This window comes from Ranitomeya imitator, chromosome 4 (assembly GCF_032444005.1).
Source record: "Ranitomeya imitator isolate aRanImi1 chromosome 4, aRanImi1.pri, whole genome shotgun sequence".
Classification (NCBI taxonomy): Eukaryota; Metazoa; Chordata; class Amphibia; order Anura; family Dendrobatidae; genus Ranitomeya; species Ranitomeya imitator.
Window position 1 is genome coordinate 432,390,120 of NC_091285.1, and position 16,507 is coordinate 432,406,626.

General features: G+C 43.2%; 1 protein-coding gene across 1 annotated transcript in view; it reads right to left on the bottom strand.

Moving 5' to 3' along the window:
- SLC28A1 (solute carrier family 28 member 1) overlaps positions 1-16,507 on the bottom strand; it is a 200,717-nt gene that overhangs the window by 101,502 nt on the left and 82,708 nt on the right. The window contains exon 4 of the mRNA XM_069765557.1: positions 13,629-13,720. Within this exon, the coding sequence (XP_069621658.1) occupies positions 13,629-13,720 (92 nt within the window). The remainder of the gene's footprint in view (positions 1-13,628; positions 13,721-16,507) is intronic.

Consider the following 16,507-nt stretch of genomic DNA (forward strand, 5'->3'; position numbering starts at 1 on the left):
TCTGGGGAGCTTCGGTGGGCTCATTTGTTGCAGCCTGGTCGTGGTGGGGGACCTGTCAAGGTCTTGCTGCTGCACTGTGCTCATAGAGCGGACAGCCATGCCAGAGTCCTGCTGCTGATGCAGCATCGTGGTGGTGGAGCGGAAGACCATGCCTGGGTCCTGCTGGTGCTGCACCGTGGTGATGGAGCGGAAGTCCATGCCAGGGTCATGCTGCATCGTGGTGGTGGAGCGGAAGGCCATGCCAGGGTCTTGCTGCTGCATGGTTGTGGGGAAAGCCACGCCTGGGTCATGCTGCATCGTGGTGGTGGCAGTAGAGGAGGTCCAAGCAGGAGCAGCAGTTGTCATGGTGGTGGTGGTGGGCTGTCCTAAAGCACTCGGCATGATAGTGGTGCTGTAGTGGTGTCCGGCAGTGCTTGGAATGAAGGTGGACATGCATTGGTATGCAGCAGAGCTCGCCATTGAGGTCAAGTATGACAGTGTGGGCACAGGTGGAAATGCTGCCACTGTCTGCTGAAAATACCAACTCTGCTGCATAGCCTGCACGTAATCAGCATTGCAGGCCTGCATGACACTAAGCTGGAGATCAGGAGTAAGGTGTTCCGACATGCCCTTCTCTATTTGATTGAAAAAATGATGTGCTGGCCTCTGGAGGTCGGTTTTCACTTGGTCAAGGCTTTTGGTGACCTCTTGGATAAGTGTATTCATATGGTTTAAGGCACTATCCAGTCGGTCACCCATCGCCTTGAGAACATCATGAAAGACCAAGCTCAAGTGCAAAACCTTGGGCATTAGTGACCTGTCCGAGGCCCTCTGCCACTGCCGGGAAGAGCCCCCCAAAAAAGAGGCAGAGGCAGAGGACTGGAACAGGGGAACACCTGATGGACCAGCTTCCTGGTCTCCAGTCTGTGTCTCAGGCCCACTTGCTGCAGCGCTGCTGGAAAGCTGGGACGGGTCCGTGGCTGTTTGATGAAGGACCGCTTCAGAACCAGGGTCAAGAGTGCTGCTCCATGTGCTGTGAAAAAAGAAGAAAAAATTACATTAATACAAAACATTTACAATAGTAAAGCGTCAACTCCTGTGGAATATAAAAATACAGATTAGGCAATCCAACACAACCCATTACACCACAAAAAATACTTATGTTCTCTGGGCAAGTACCGGTCTCAAAAATGTCCTCATCCCAATCTGGAACCTAAAAAATAAATAAAGACATTAATGTTGGAGACATTAACATAAGGAAAAGAAAGAAAACGGAGACAGAAAACTGGCATGAATATTCAAAGTCAAGAAAAAAAATGGAGTCAAGAAGGATAAGGTAAAGAAAGAGGAAAGTAAAGAAATGAACATTCAAGAATAGTACAGTCAGGATACAATAAACAGTCAGCCAGGTATACTTACATGCTGCCGCCTTGCCACCCGAGCGTCTCCACGCTGCTCCTGCTCAGCCTCTGCCACAGTGGAAGAACTGCTCTAAAAGAAGGAAAAAAAAAAATTGTCACGTGTAGATGTGGCAGTGAATACTTACCAATCTGAAGAGGTGAGTACTCACTTCACTGACATTTCCACCTTGTGCATGCCCAAACCGTTGCTCCTCAGAAAAAAATGACAGAAATTAGGACAAATAGAGACAGAAAATAGAAAATACAGACATTAGCTTTGATATACTCAAATGGTTCAGAGTCTTGTTTCCTCCAAGGTGCTTTCCTGTGTCTGGTCTGCTTCCCAGTCTGCTGTGTAGTGACCTGCCAATGCCCACTCCCTCATTTTATCAGTTTGCATGTGGGGGGTGGCTAATCAGTGTCTAGACATGTTTTTCTGTGGTACAACGCATGTGTTCACAAACGCAAGCAAACGCATGTGCTTGTGAACGCATGCTTTCACATAGCCGGTAATGGGTTTTTTCCCTCATTCCTTGCGCTATCAATCGCATATGTTTCTAGGTGGCAAATTGAGTCCTCTGAAATAACTACATGTAGCATTTACCACGCTAAGCCGCAGACGACGAAACGATGCATGCGTCATCAAACGCAGCAAAACGCAACCTATCACAGACACCTGCGTCCCTAATGTTAAAGATAGGAATACACGACGCATGCGGAAAATTGTGGCACAAACACTGTGGACACAACCGCAAATGTGAAACCAGCCAAAGACGGGAAAATGCTAAATTAGAACAGAAAAGAATTAAACAAAGGCTCCAAAATGTATTCATTTTGCCTTGAATATAGAACACAATGTCCAAATTTCCACATCTAGAGAATACAACTTTTAACCCCTTAGTGACAGAGCCAATTTGGTACTTAATGACCGAGCCAATTTTTGCAATTCTGACCACTGTCACTTTATGAGGTTATAACTCTGGAACGCTTCAACGGATCCCGCTGATTCTGAGATTGTTTTTTCGTGACATATTGTACTTCATATTAGTGGTAACATTTCTTCGATATTACTTGCGATTATTTATGAAAAAATGGAAATATGGCGAAAATTTTTAAAATTTTTCAATTTTCAAACTTTGTATTTTTATGCCCTTAAATCAGAGAGATATGTCACGAAAAATAGTTAATAAATAACATTTCCCACATGTCTACTTTACATCAGCACAATTTTGGAAACAAAATTTTTTTTTGTTAGGGAGTTATAAGGGTTAAAAGTTGACCAGCAATTTCTCATTTTTACAACACCATTTTTTTTTAGGGACCACATCACATTTGAAGTCATTTTGAGGGGTCTATATGATAGAAAATACCCAAATGTGACACCATTCTAAAAACTACACCCCTCAAGGTTCTCAAAACCACATTCAAGAAGTTTATTAACCCTTTACGTGCTTCACAGGAACTGAAACAATGTGGAAGGAAAAAATGAACATTTAACTTTTTTTTGCAAACATCTTAATTCAGAACCATTTTTTTTAATTTCACAAGTGTAAAAACAGAAATGTAACCATAAATTTTGTTATGCAATTTCTCCTGAATACGCCAATACCCGATATGTGGGGGTAAACCACTTTTTGGGCGCACCGCAGAACTTAGAAGTGAAGGAGCGCCGTTTGACTTTTTCAATGCAGAATTGGCTGGAATTGAGATCGGACGCCATGTCACGTTTAGAGAGCCCCTGATGTGCCTAAACAGTGGAAACTCCCCACAAGTGACACCATTTTGGAAACTAGACCCCTTAAGGAACTTATCTAGATGTGTGGTGAGCACTTTGAACTCCCAAGTGCTTCACAGAAGTTTATAACGTAGAGCCGTGAAAATAAAAAATCGCTTTTGTTTACACAAAAATGATCTTTTCGCCCACAAATTCTTATTTTCACAAGGGTAACAGGAGAAATTAGACCACAAAAGTTGTTGTGCGATTTCTCCTGAATACGTCGATACCCCATATGTGAGGGTAAACCACTGTAAGGGCGCACCGCAGAGCTTGGAAGAGAAGGAGTGCCGTTTTACTTTTTCAATGTAGAATTGGCTGGAATTGAGATCGGACGCCATGTCGCGTTTGGAGAGCCCCTGATGTGCCTAAACAGTGGAAACCCCCCACAAGTAACACCATTTTGGAAACTAGACCCCTTAAGGAACTTATCTAGATGTGTGGCGAGCACTTTGAACCCCCATGTGCTTCACAGAAGTTTATAACGTGGAGCCGTGAAAAAAAAATTTGCATTTTTTCTACAAAAATGATCTTTTTGCCCACAAATTTTTATTTTCACAAGGGTAACAGGAGAAATTAGACCACTATAGTTGTTGTGCAATTTCTCCTGAGTACGTCAATACCCAATATGTGGGAGTAAACCACTGTTTGGGCGCACCGCAGAGCTTGGAAGAGAAAGAGTGCCGTTTTACTTTTTCAATGTAGAATTCGCTGGAATTGAGATCGGACGCCATGTCGCGTTTGGAGAGCCCCTGATGTGCCTAAACAGTGGAAACCCCCCACAAGTGACCCCATTTTGGAAACTAGACCCCTTAAGGAACATATCTAGATGTGTGGTGAGCACTTTGAACCCCCATGTGCTTCACAGAAGTTTATAATGCAGAGCCGTGAAAAAAAAATCGCATTTTTTCTACAAAAATGATCTTTTTGCCCACAAATTTTTATTTTCACAAGGGTAACAGGAGAAATTAGACCACAAAAGTTGTTGTGCAATTTCTCCTGAGTACGTCGATACCCAATATGTGGGAGTAAACCACTGTTTGGGCGCACCGCAGAGCTTGGAAGAGAAAGAGTGCCGTTTTACTTTTTCAATGTAGAATTCGCTGGAATTGAGATCGGACGCCATGTCGCGTTTGGAGAGCCCCTGATGTGCCTAAACAGTAGAAATCCCCCACAAGTGACCCCATTTTGGAAACTAGACCCCCCATGGAACTTATCTAGATGTGTGGTGAGAACCTTGAATGCCCAAGTGCTTCACAGAAGTTTATAATGCAGAGCCGTGAAAATAAAAAATATTTTTTTTTCCACAAAAAAGATTTTTTAGCCCCGAAGTTTTTATTTTCACAAGGGTAACAAGAGAAATTGGACCCCAAAAGTTGTTGTCCAATTTGTCCTGAGTATGCTGGTACCCCATATGTGGGGGTAAACCACTGTTTGGGCGCACGGCAGAGCTCGGAAGGGAAGGAGCGCCTTTTTGGAATGCAGACTTTAATAGAATGGTCTGCGGGTATTATGTTGCGATTGCAGAGCCCCTGATGTACCTAAACTGTAGTAACCCCCCACAAGTGACCCAATTTTGGAAACTAGACCCCCCAAGGAACTTATCTAGATGTGTGGTGAGAACTTTGAATGCCCAAGTGCTTCACAGAAGTTTAGAATGCAGAGTCATGAAAATAAAAAATATTTTTTTTTCCACAAAAAAGATATTGTAGCCCCCAAGTTTTTATTTTCACAAGGGTAACAGGAGAAATTGGACTGCAATAGTTGTTGTCCAATTTATCCCGAGTACGCTGATGTGCCATATGTGGGGGTAAACCACTGTTTGGGCGCACGGCAGAGCTCGGAAGGGAAGGAGCGCCTTTTTGGAATGCAGACTTTGATAGAATGGTCTGTGGGCATTATGTTGCGATTGCAGAGCCCCTGATGTACCTAAACTGTAGTAACCCCCCATAAGTGACCCCATTTTGGAAACTAGACCCCCCAAGGAACTTATCTAGATGTGTGGTGAGAACTTTGAATGCCCAAGTGCTTCACAGAAGTTTAGAATGCAGAGTCGTGAAAATAAAAAATATTTTTTTTTTCACAAAAAAGATATTGTAGCCCCCAAGTTTTTATTTTCACAAGGGTAACAAGAGAAATTGGACCCCAGAAGTTGTTGTCCAATTTATCCCGAGTACGCTGATGCCCCATTTGTGGGGGTAACCCACTGTTTGGGCGCACGGCAGAGCTCAGAAGGGAGGGAGCACCATTTGACTTTTTGAGCGCAAAATTGGCTGTCGTGTTTGGAGACCCCCTGATGTACCTAAACAGTGGAAACCCCCCAATTCTAGCTCCAACCCTAACCCCAACACACCCCTAACCCTAATCCCAACCTGATCCATAATCCTAATCACTAACCCTAACCATAATCACAACCCTTACCCCAAAACAACCCTAATGTCAACCCTAACCATAACCCTAATCAAAACCCTAAATCCAACACACCCCTAATCCTAATCTCAACCCTAACCTCAAACCTAACCCTAATCCCAATACACCCCTAATCACAACCCTAACCTTAACCCTAATCCCAAACCTAACCCTAATCCCAAGCGTAACCCTAATGCCAACCCTAACCGTAATACCAACCCTAATCCAAACCCTAACCCTAATCCCAGCTCTAACCCTAACTTTAGCCCCAACCCTAGCCCTAACTTTAGCCCCAACCCTAACCCTAGCCCTAAGGCTACTTTCACACTTGCGTCGTTTGGCATTCTGTCGCAATCCGCCGTTTTGGACAAGAAACGGATCCTGCAAATGTGCCCGCAGGATGCGTTTTTTGCCCAAAGACTTGTATTGCCGACGGATCGTGACGGATGGCCACACGTCGCGTCCGTCGTGCACTGGATCAGTTGTGTTTTGGCGGACCGTCGGCACAAAAAAACATTCAATGAAACGTTTTTTTTGTACGTCGCATCCGCCATTTCTGACCACGCATGCGTGGCCGTAACTCCGCCCCCTCCTCCCCAGGACATAGATTGGGCAGCGGATGCGTTGAAAAACTACAGCTGCTGCCCACGTTGTGCACAATTTTCACAACGTGCGTCGGTATGTCGGGCCGACGCATTGTGACGGCCCCGTACCGACGTAAGTGTGAAAGAAGCCTAACCCTAAATTTAGGCCCAACCCTAACCCTAAATTTAGCCCCAACCCTAGCCCTAACCCTAGCCCTAACCCTAGCCCTAACCCTACCCCTAACCCTAACCCTAACCCTACCCCTAACCCTACCCCTAACCCTACCCCTAACCCTACCCCTAACCCTAACCCTACCCCTAACCCTAACCCTACCCCTAACCCTACCCCTAACCCTAACCTAACCCTACCCCTAACCCTAACCCTACCCCTAACCCTAACCCTAATTTTAGCCCCAACTGCTGTTCTCCTGCCGGCCGGCAGATGGAGACAGATGGCGGGCGCACTGGGCATGCGTCCGCCATGTTCTTCTGCCGGCGGCGAGGAGGAGCAGCAAGAGGATCCAGGGACACAGGTGAGTATTGTAGGGTCCCCGAATCCCCCTATTTCTCTGTCCTCTGATGTGCGATCACATCAGAGGACAGAGAATTACACTTTACTTTTTTTTTTTGCGGTCGCCGGTAAAGAGTTAATTACCGGCGATCGCAAAACAGGGGTCGGTAAAACCGACCCCGATCATGCTCTTTGGGGTCTCGGCTACCCCCGGCAGCCGAGACCCCAAAGATTCTCCCGGGGCCGGCCGGCGGGTGCACTGCGCATGCGCCCGCCATTTTGAAGATGGCGGCGCCCACCGGGAGACACGAGGAGCATCGGGGGAGCTAGGTGAGTATTGGGGGGCCACCTGGGACCCCTTTTCTCTGTCCTCCGATGTGCGATCACATCGGAGGACAGAGAAATTAAAAAGAAATTGCGTTTTTGTTTTTTTTGCGATCGCCGGTAAACGGTTAATTACCGGCGATCGCAAATGCGGGGTGGGTTAAAAACCCCCCGAATCATGTTCTCTGGGGTCTCGGCTACCCCCGGCAACCGAGACCCCGGAGAAAATCGGCCTCTGGGGGGCACTATTGACTTTTTCCACATCGCCGTTAATTAACGGCGCTGTGGTTTAAGTACCCTTAGCGGCCGCCGTTAAAAGGCGTATCGGCGGTCGCTAAGGGGTTAATATTGTGTAGTGGATATTACTGCACTAACTGAAAGGCTCATCAAATTCCAAACTACTTGGGAGGCAACTCTGAGAAAATGGACTTACTGACAAGTTGATTGGCTGAGAGAAATCACGCCAGAACCAAACTACTAATTCATGACGATCATATCATTCTCAAAAAGAAGTAAAAAAATCAATATAGTTTATCACCAATGCTGGCATTTAGCATGCCAGTGTTGATGAAGAATGCACTGGAGTAAGATGTGCCCAAGTCATAGGGGGGCATGCGCCTCTTAATGTACAGTCAAGGCCAAAGGTTGTGAGTTCTTTTTAAGAAGCTTGTTAGTTATTTCAAAGGTATGCAACCAAATATTAAGTTGAGGGTGCCAACAATTTTGTCCAGCCCGCTTTGGGGATTTTGTGCGAAATGATATCCAATTTGCCTTTTTTCTCTCTGCTTTTTTGTATTGTTCCAATACACACAAAGAACATATACAGGCATGCCCAAAAGTGTTGGCCCCCTTGAAATTGTTACAGAAAATGAAGTATTACTCCCAGAAAATTTATTGTAATTACACATGTATTGTTAGGCCTCTTCCACACTTCCGTCTTTCTTTTTCCGTCACAATGCGTCATTTTGAATGGAGAGGTCCGTAATTTTTATTTTATTTTATTCTGTGAGATACAGAATCTTAAAAAAATACTGAAAATTACGCTGTATGATTTTTGCATAATTCATTTGCATTTTATTGCATGAAATAAATATTTGATACAATGGAAAAACAGAACTTAATATTTGGTACAGAAACCTTTGTTTCGAATTACAGAAGTCAGACGCTACCTGTTGTTCTTGACCAAGTTTGCACACACTGCAGCAGGGATTTTGGCCCACTCCTCCATACAGATCTTATTCAGATCTTTTAGATTTTGGGGTTGTCACTGGGCAACATTGAGTTTCAGCTCCATTCCAAAATTTTCTATTGGGTTCAGGTCTGAAAACTGGATAGGCCACTCTAGGGCCATGAAATGCTTATTACAGAGCCCGGGCTGTGTGTTTTGGGTCATTGTCATGCTGGAGGATCCAGCCACGACCCATTTTCAATGCTCTTACTGAGGGAAGGAGGTTGTTGGCCTAAATCTTGCATGACCCCATCCATCCTCCCTTCAATATGGTGCAGTTGTCCTGTCCTCTTTGCAGAAAAGCAGCCCCAAGTATGACGTTTTCCCCACCATGCTTCATGGATTGGACGGTGTTCTTAGGGTTCTATTCATCCTTCTTCTTCCTCTAAACACGAGAGTAGAGTGGAGTTGACACCAAAATGTTCTATTTTGGTCTCATCTGACCACATGACATTCTCTCATGCCTCCACTGGATCATCCAGATGGTCATTGGTGATCTTCAAATGGGCCTGAACATGTGCTGGCATGGTCAGAGGGACCTTGTGTGCCCAGTAGGATTTTAAGTAGTATGTTACTGTTAGCACCACGCTGAATCCCTGTTCTGACAGGCAGGGTCTCTGGCATGTCACTTCACTCACCCGTGCTGTGGAAAGTTCTTCCCTTCCCCATGCTCTGCATGATTCTAGATGGTCCTCTAGCCATGTCCTTAGGGCACGCGCGCGTGCACTCCCACCCTCTTAAAGGGCCAGCGTGTGCACTTGCTATTTCCTCCCCAGTCAATGGTTGAGAGGCATTATGTATATATTGCTTCCTCTCCACTGGGGAGGTGCCTGAGCAACTTTCCTGTTTGCAGTCTATGTTGTGTAAGGTTGCATACCAGTCCCTGCTGCACTCTGGTGCAAATCCTGCCTGCTGCACTCTGATGCAGATACTGCCCGCTGCACTCTGATGCAGATACTGCCTGTGTAGTTTTGTGCTGATTACTTGCATGGAGCCCCAGACCCAGGAAGATTAAAACTCATCTTGTGTTTCTTCCATTTTCAAATAACTGAGTTGTCAATAGTTGTTACCGTCTCACCAAGCTGCTTGCCTATTGTCCTGTAGCTCATCCCAGCCTTGTGCAGGTCTACATTTTTGCCCCTGGTGTCGTTAGACAGCTCTTTGGCCTTGGCCATGTAGGAGATGTTGGAGTGTGATTGAGTGTGTGGACACGTGTCATTTATACAGGTAACAAATTGTGCAGAGTAGGAGGGCTTCTTAAAGAAATATTAACAGGTCTGTCAGAGCTGGTTAGTAGGTAATCAAATACTTATTTCATGCAACAAAATGCAATTTTATTATTTAAAAATCATACTAAATGATTTTCTGTTTTTTCATTTTTAGATTCTGTTTCTCTCAGTTGAAGTGTACCTGCGATATAAATTACAGACCCTTCAATTATTTGTAGGTGGGAAAACTTGCAAAATCAGCAGTATATAAAATACTTATATTCCCCGGTGTAATTTCACAAACATGGAAAACATTTTTTGGCACTTTTCCCAAATTGTGGGTAAACAACTTTGTGTCAAACACTGTGATGCTCATTCAAACTCACCTGTGGAAAGTAACAGGTGTAAGCAATGTGAAAATCTGGAACTGGATAAAAAGGGTAGAAGTTGACTTAATGTTTGTGTTTTCTGTCTGTGTTTGACACACTAAGCATAAAGAACAGAAGGAGGAGAATAAAATTGTCTGAGGACTTGAGAACCAACATTATTGAAAAATATCAACAATCTCAACGTTACAAGTCCATCTCCGGTGATATTGTTGTTTCTTTGTCCATGGTGTGCAACATAATCAAGAAAATAACAACCCATGGCACTATAGCTAATCTCCCTGGATGTGAATGGCAGAGAAAAATTAATGAAAGGTTGCAACGTAGGATAGTCTGGATGTTGGATAAGCAGCCCCATTGAAGTACCAAAGACTTTCAAGCTGCCCTGCAGGTTCAGGGTGCATCAATGTCAGCACAAACTATTTGTCAAAATTTGAATGAAATTGAACGCTATGGCAGAAGACCCGGGAGAACACCTCTGGTGACAAAGAATCATGAAAAAGCTAGACTGCAGTTTTCCAAAATGGACTTGAGTAAGCCAAAATTCTTCTGGGAAAGCATCTTGTGGATAGATAAAGATAAAGCTGTTTGGCAAAGCACAACATGATACCGCTTACTGAAAACTGAATGAGACCTACAAAATAAATGAACACAGTATCTAAAATCAAATATTCTGGAGGTTCAAAGATGTTTTGGGGTTGTTTAGCTGCCTCTAGCACTGGGTGCCTTTACTGTGTGCAAAGCATCATGAAATCTGAAGGCTACCAAAGGATTTGGGATCGCAATGTAGTGCCCAGTGTCAGAAAGCTTAGTTTCTATCCTAGGTCATAGGTCTTCCAGTAGGACAATGACCTCAAACATACTTCAGGAAACACCCAGAAATAGATGCAGATAAAGTGCTGGAGAGTTCTGAAGTGGCCAGCAATGAGTACAGATCTAAATCCCATTGAACACTTGTGGAGATATTTTAAAATTGCTGTTGGGAGAAGGCACCCTTCAAATATGAGAGACCTGGAGCAGTTTCCAAAAGAAGAATAGTCCAAAATTCCAGTTGAGAGGTATAAAAAACTTGTTGATGGTTATAGGAAGTGATTGATTGCAGTTATTTATTCCAAAGGGTGTTACACAGCAAACCTGAACTATGTAAATAATAAACCACATTTTTTGGACTATAAGACACACTTTTTTCCTCCAAAAATGTGTAGGAAAATGGGGGATGCGTCTTATAGTCTGGATGTACAGCTCTGGCAATGGTGGAGGTGGGGGATCTGCATCTGCGAAGCAGCAGGTCACAGAGGCAGGAGCCGGCTGCGGCTATTTCCTGTGCCCGCTGCTAAGGAGAAATGAATATTCACTGCATTCCATGCCCACGGCCCCATTGGAAAACATTAGAAAAGCAAACATTACACTTACCTTCCCGACGCTCCCACGCAGCATCTTATTCCGATGCCAGCAGCTGCTTTATGCTTGTAAGCAGCGCATGGCAGAGATGTCATATGCTTGCAAGCTGAAGGTCAGCTGCCGGAATACTTACTGCTCTGCATGCTGCAAATGTGTGTGCAGAGAGCAGTGAGTATTCATTGCTCTTCAGTAGCACGCACAGTGTCAGCCGTAGCCTTACTGCAGCTGCCAGGCGGTCACGTGTGCTACTACTTAAGAGAAATGAATATTCACCTCTCTGGGCATGGAGGATAAGGATGGGGGCCTGCATACTAGGACAAGATGGGGGACCTGTGTACCAGGATAGGGATGGGGCCATGTATGCTAGGATGAGATGGGAGCCCTGCATACAAGGATAGGGAAGGGGCCATGCATACCAGGATAGGGCTGGTGCCATGTATACTAGGATGAGATAGGGGCCCTGCATACAAGAATAGGGATGGGGCCATGCATACCAGGATAGGGATGAGGGGGCCATGCATACCAGGATAGGGATGAGGAACCATGCATACCAGGATAGGGGATATTAAGTACAGAATTGACCACATTTTTTTGCTTCAATTTTTTTTCCTAATTTCAAACTCTAAAACCTAGGTGCATTTTATGGTCCAGTGCATCTTATCGTCCAAAAAATACTGTATGTAAGATCTAGCTAAACAGGTCAAAGACAAAAAGTGCCATGAATTATACATATATCTGACGGACACATAACTTTGCAAAAACACCAAAACCAATCAAAGAAAGATTCCCACCTATACAATCGTAATTAAATGCGTAAACATCACATAAAGTGTAAACAGACAACTATAAAAAGATAATAAAATCACATGTCTAAAAATAAATGTATGACTGGACAAAGCATGTTACACAGGTATGCAAGGTAAGTGGGTTGATATGGATCAATGCAGTACTGTAGTGTAAGGCCGGGATCACACTTGTGAGAAACTCGCACAAGTCTCGTATCTCAATACAAGGCACTGTCGCCGGCACTCGGACCGGAGCGCTCAGCTGCATAGAAATACATGCAGCCGTAGGGTCCAGTTCCGAGTGCCAGTGGTAGTGCCGACGCCGTGTATTGAGATGCGAGACTCGTGCGAGTTTCTTGCAAGTGTGATCCCGGCCTTAAGCTGAAAGGTAAAAGGTATGCTCAAAGTATATATGTCGCAATTTATAGTACCAAAAATTGCATTCACACGGTCTGTACGTTCATATCCCTCAATACAGAAATAAAGTACCAAAAGTGAAATGCATTCTCCATGTATGTATGTTCAAATATCGCAAAACAATGTTATAGTGCCAAAAATCAGATGTATCATCAAGGTATGTATGTTCGTATATCTCAGTATAAGGTTAGAGTAGCACCACTGAAATGTATGCTCAAGTAGATAATTCCAGCTATGTATGGCACCTCGGTGCAAGAAAATACCAATGCTGAAAGTCACAAATGGGTCCAAAAGTAGTATTATAATGTCCCCATATGTATGGTATAAATATAAAAAGAGATAACATCCATATGTGGTTCTATATAGTATCTAACTAAATTTTAAATACATAGCAAGGGTAAATACTAATGGTAATAATATAGTGGAAACACGTACACAACACAATGAATGGGTAGTGGCAGCAAGATACACATAATGCCTGTGAGCAAATGAACGCTATACCTGTGTAGTTCTCCCAGTGAGTGAGGCACCCACTCCTAATTCCAAAGGGTGTGCAAGAAAATTAAGTTGAGGGTGCCAACAATTTTGTCCAGCCCATTTTTGGAGTTTTGTGTGAAACTATGTCAATTTGCGGTTTTTTCCTCTCTGTTTTTTTTTGTGTTTTTGCACTACACACAAAAGGAAATAAATGTGTATAAAAAAACATGTGTAATTGCAATAAACCTCTGGGAGAAATTCTTCATTTTCTGAAACAACTTCAAGGGTGCCAACACTTTCGGCCATGACTGTATTGGTATCAGCTCCTGTGCATCACAGTGACAAATGTATTCCAGTCAAAAGGAGTATATTTCGGTAGTGATTGGCGCCACAGTGTATATTATGATGAATTTTCTGGTAGTACTCGACTTCGTCCCTTCCCTGCTAATTTCTGCCTACTTTTCAAAAAGATAGTGGGGCTGGACAGATGTGGTGTAAAGATCTCAAAAGTTGCAAACTTTTAGCACAACTATAGTTTCACAAACATTTTGAGCTAAAATTCTGCAAAATACAGTTTGATGAATCGGCTTTGACTGCGAGTCAAAATCCCATATTCACTAAAAGTGTAAATTTCTAAAAAGTTAATATACTCCTTGAACAAAAAAAACTTACCTACATAAATCTTTAGTGCAATGATTTCAGGAGACACCTAGCATTTTTACTTGTATACGAAATTAGATCTTACCTGCACAAAGGATTCCAATGATAATGTATTTCAGAACACGTGAATGCTTCTTGCTGAACTCTGCAGCTTTGTCATATGGTTCAGCTACTTTGCTAGGTACATATGGAATAAAAAGTAGTATGTTAAAAAATGAAGATGTGATGGTAATTGCTAAATCTGTATTAAACTTTAAGCGATGAGAATGTAGAGCTCGCTGAAAGTTTTAATTTAATGAGGACCTTTCACCAAATGTTTCATGTTGAACTGGACACACAATGTAATAGTAGATGCAGAGCAGAATGAAACACTTTTGTGTGTTTCGCCTCTATGTTACAGAGATGTTGGTGATCAAAGTATTTGGCCCCTAAACAGGTAATTTATGTTACAACTAAGTGGGCAGTTCAATGTGAGTGTATAATTCTATCTCTTTCAAACGCTCACAATAATAAGCAAGGGAAAGAACACCCCCCACAATAGCTTAGAACAGGCTCAGTGTGAGACATAATAATAATAATAATCTTTATTTTTATACAGCGCTAACATATTCTTTAGCGCTTTACAGTTTTGCACACATTAACATCTTATGTATGGACAAACATTCACATGGAGCACAGTTGACCTGAATGTGATTAACAAACAGCTTTTAGCTTTGGTCTCATTACGAACACTTTTACAACCCCTGGCAAAAATTTTGGAATCACCGGCCTTGGAGGATGTTCATTCAGTTGTTTAATTTTTTAGAAAAAAAAGCAGATCACAACCTCCGCAGTACTAGTACAGCGGAGGTCGGATCCCCTGCTTTGATGTGGGCTCCGGCGGTGAGCCTGCATCAAAGCTGGGACATGTCAGCTGTTTTGTACAGCTGACATGTGCGCGCAATAGCAGCGGGTGAAATATCATATCATACAATTATTAGGTTCTGTAGAAGGACGTAGATCTGGGGATTTATTATGATGGAATATAGGCTGAACTGGATGGACAAATGTCTTTTTTCGGCCTTACTAACTATGTTACTATGTTACTATGTAAATCGCAATTCACCCGCCGCTATTAACTAGTTAAATGCCACTGTCAAATGCATTTAACAACCGGCCGGAAATGAGCGCATCGCCGACCCGGATCAGCGATGCGTTGGCATGACAACCTGAGGTCTCCTTGAGAACTCTATGGTTGTTGATGCCGGATTGCTATGAGCGCCACCCTCTGGTCGGCGCTCATGGCAATGCAGTAAATCTACTACATAGGGGCGATCTGACGATCGCTCCTATGTAGCAAAGCCAATCGAGTTGTGCCAGCTTATAGCCTCCCATGGAGGCTATTGAAGCATGGCAAAAGTAAAAAAAAAATGTTTTAAAAAATATGAAAAAAATAAAAAAATATGAAAGTTTAAATCACCCCCTTTAGCCCCATTGAAAATAAAACAAAAATAAAATCAAACCTACACATATTTGGTATTGCCGTGTTCAGAATCGCCCGATCTATCAATGAAAAAAAGGATAAACCTGATCTCTAAACGGCGTAGCGTGAAAAAAATTTGAAACGCCAGAATTACGTTTTTTTGGTCGCCATGACATAATTAAAATGTAATAACGGGCGATTGAAAGAACGTATCTGCACCAAAATGGTATCATTAAAAAAGTTTTATCGGCATGCAAAAAATAAGCCCTCACCTGACCCCAGATCACGAAAAATGGAGACGCTATGGGTATCGGAAAATTGTGTTTTATTTATTTGTTTTTTTAGCAAAGTTTAGATTTTTTTTTTACCACTTAGATAAAACAAAACCTAGACATGTTTGGTGTCTATGAACTCGTAATGACCTGGAAAATCAAAATGGCAGGTCAGTTTTAGCATTTAGTGAACCTAACAGAAAAGCCAAACAAAAAACCAGCGTGGGATTGCACTTCTTTTGCAATTTCATCGCACTTAGAATTTTTTTTCCTGGTTTCTAGTACATAACATGCCAAAACAATGATGTCGTTCAAAAGTACAACTTGTCCCGCAAAAAATAAGCCATCACATGGCCAAATTGATGGAAAAATAAAAAAGTTATTGCTCTGGGAAGGAGGGGAGCGCTCATTTCCGGCCGCGCATCCGGAAGCACTGGTTAAATGCCGCTGTCAGCATTTGACAGCGGCATTTAACTAGCTAATAGCGGCAGGTGAATAGCGATTTCACCTGCCGCTATTGCGGGCTCATGTCAGCTGTTCAAAACAGCTGACATGTCCCAGCTTTGAAGTGGGCTCAGAGCCGAAGCCAACATCGAAGCAGGGGATCCGACCTCCGCTGTACTAGTACGGCGGAGGTCGGTAAGGGGTTAAGAATCTGCACAATAAATAAAGTTTGCTGTATGACCATTTTTTAATACCATTTTGTAGCTTACATATCAATCTAATCTACAGAAAAAGTAAAATAACGCTCCAACTGCGTTGCTTTCTTTATTTTGGATGGCTACTGAGCTACTGAGTGTGTATTTTAACCCAAAGCTCCATTCACGGTCCTGCTTGGAATCCTTAACAATTGGTGAACAATTTAACTTTAGGCTACGTTCCCACATTCAGTATTTGGTCAGTTTTATACATCATTATTTGTAAGCCCAAACTAGGAGTGGGTGATAAATACATAAGTGGTGCATATGTTTCTGTTATACTTTTCCTCTGATTGTTCCACTCCTGGCTTTGGCTTACACATACTGACCAAATACTGAACATCTGAATGTGGCCTAAGACTAAGGCCGGCGTCACACTCAGCGTATAAAAATACGGTCCATAATTTACGGCCGTAATATGCAGAAAAGTCCCCAAAATAGTTGTCCATATCTCCTCCGTAGGCAGGGTGTGTCAGCGTATTTTGCGCATGGCATCCTCCGTATGTAATCCGTATGGCATCCATACTGCGAG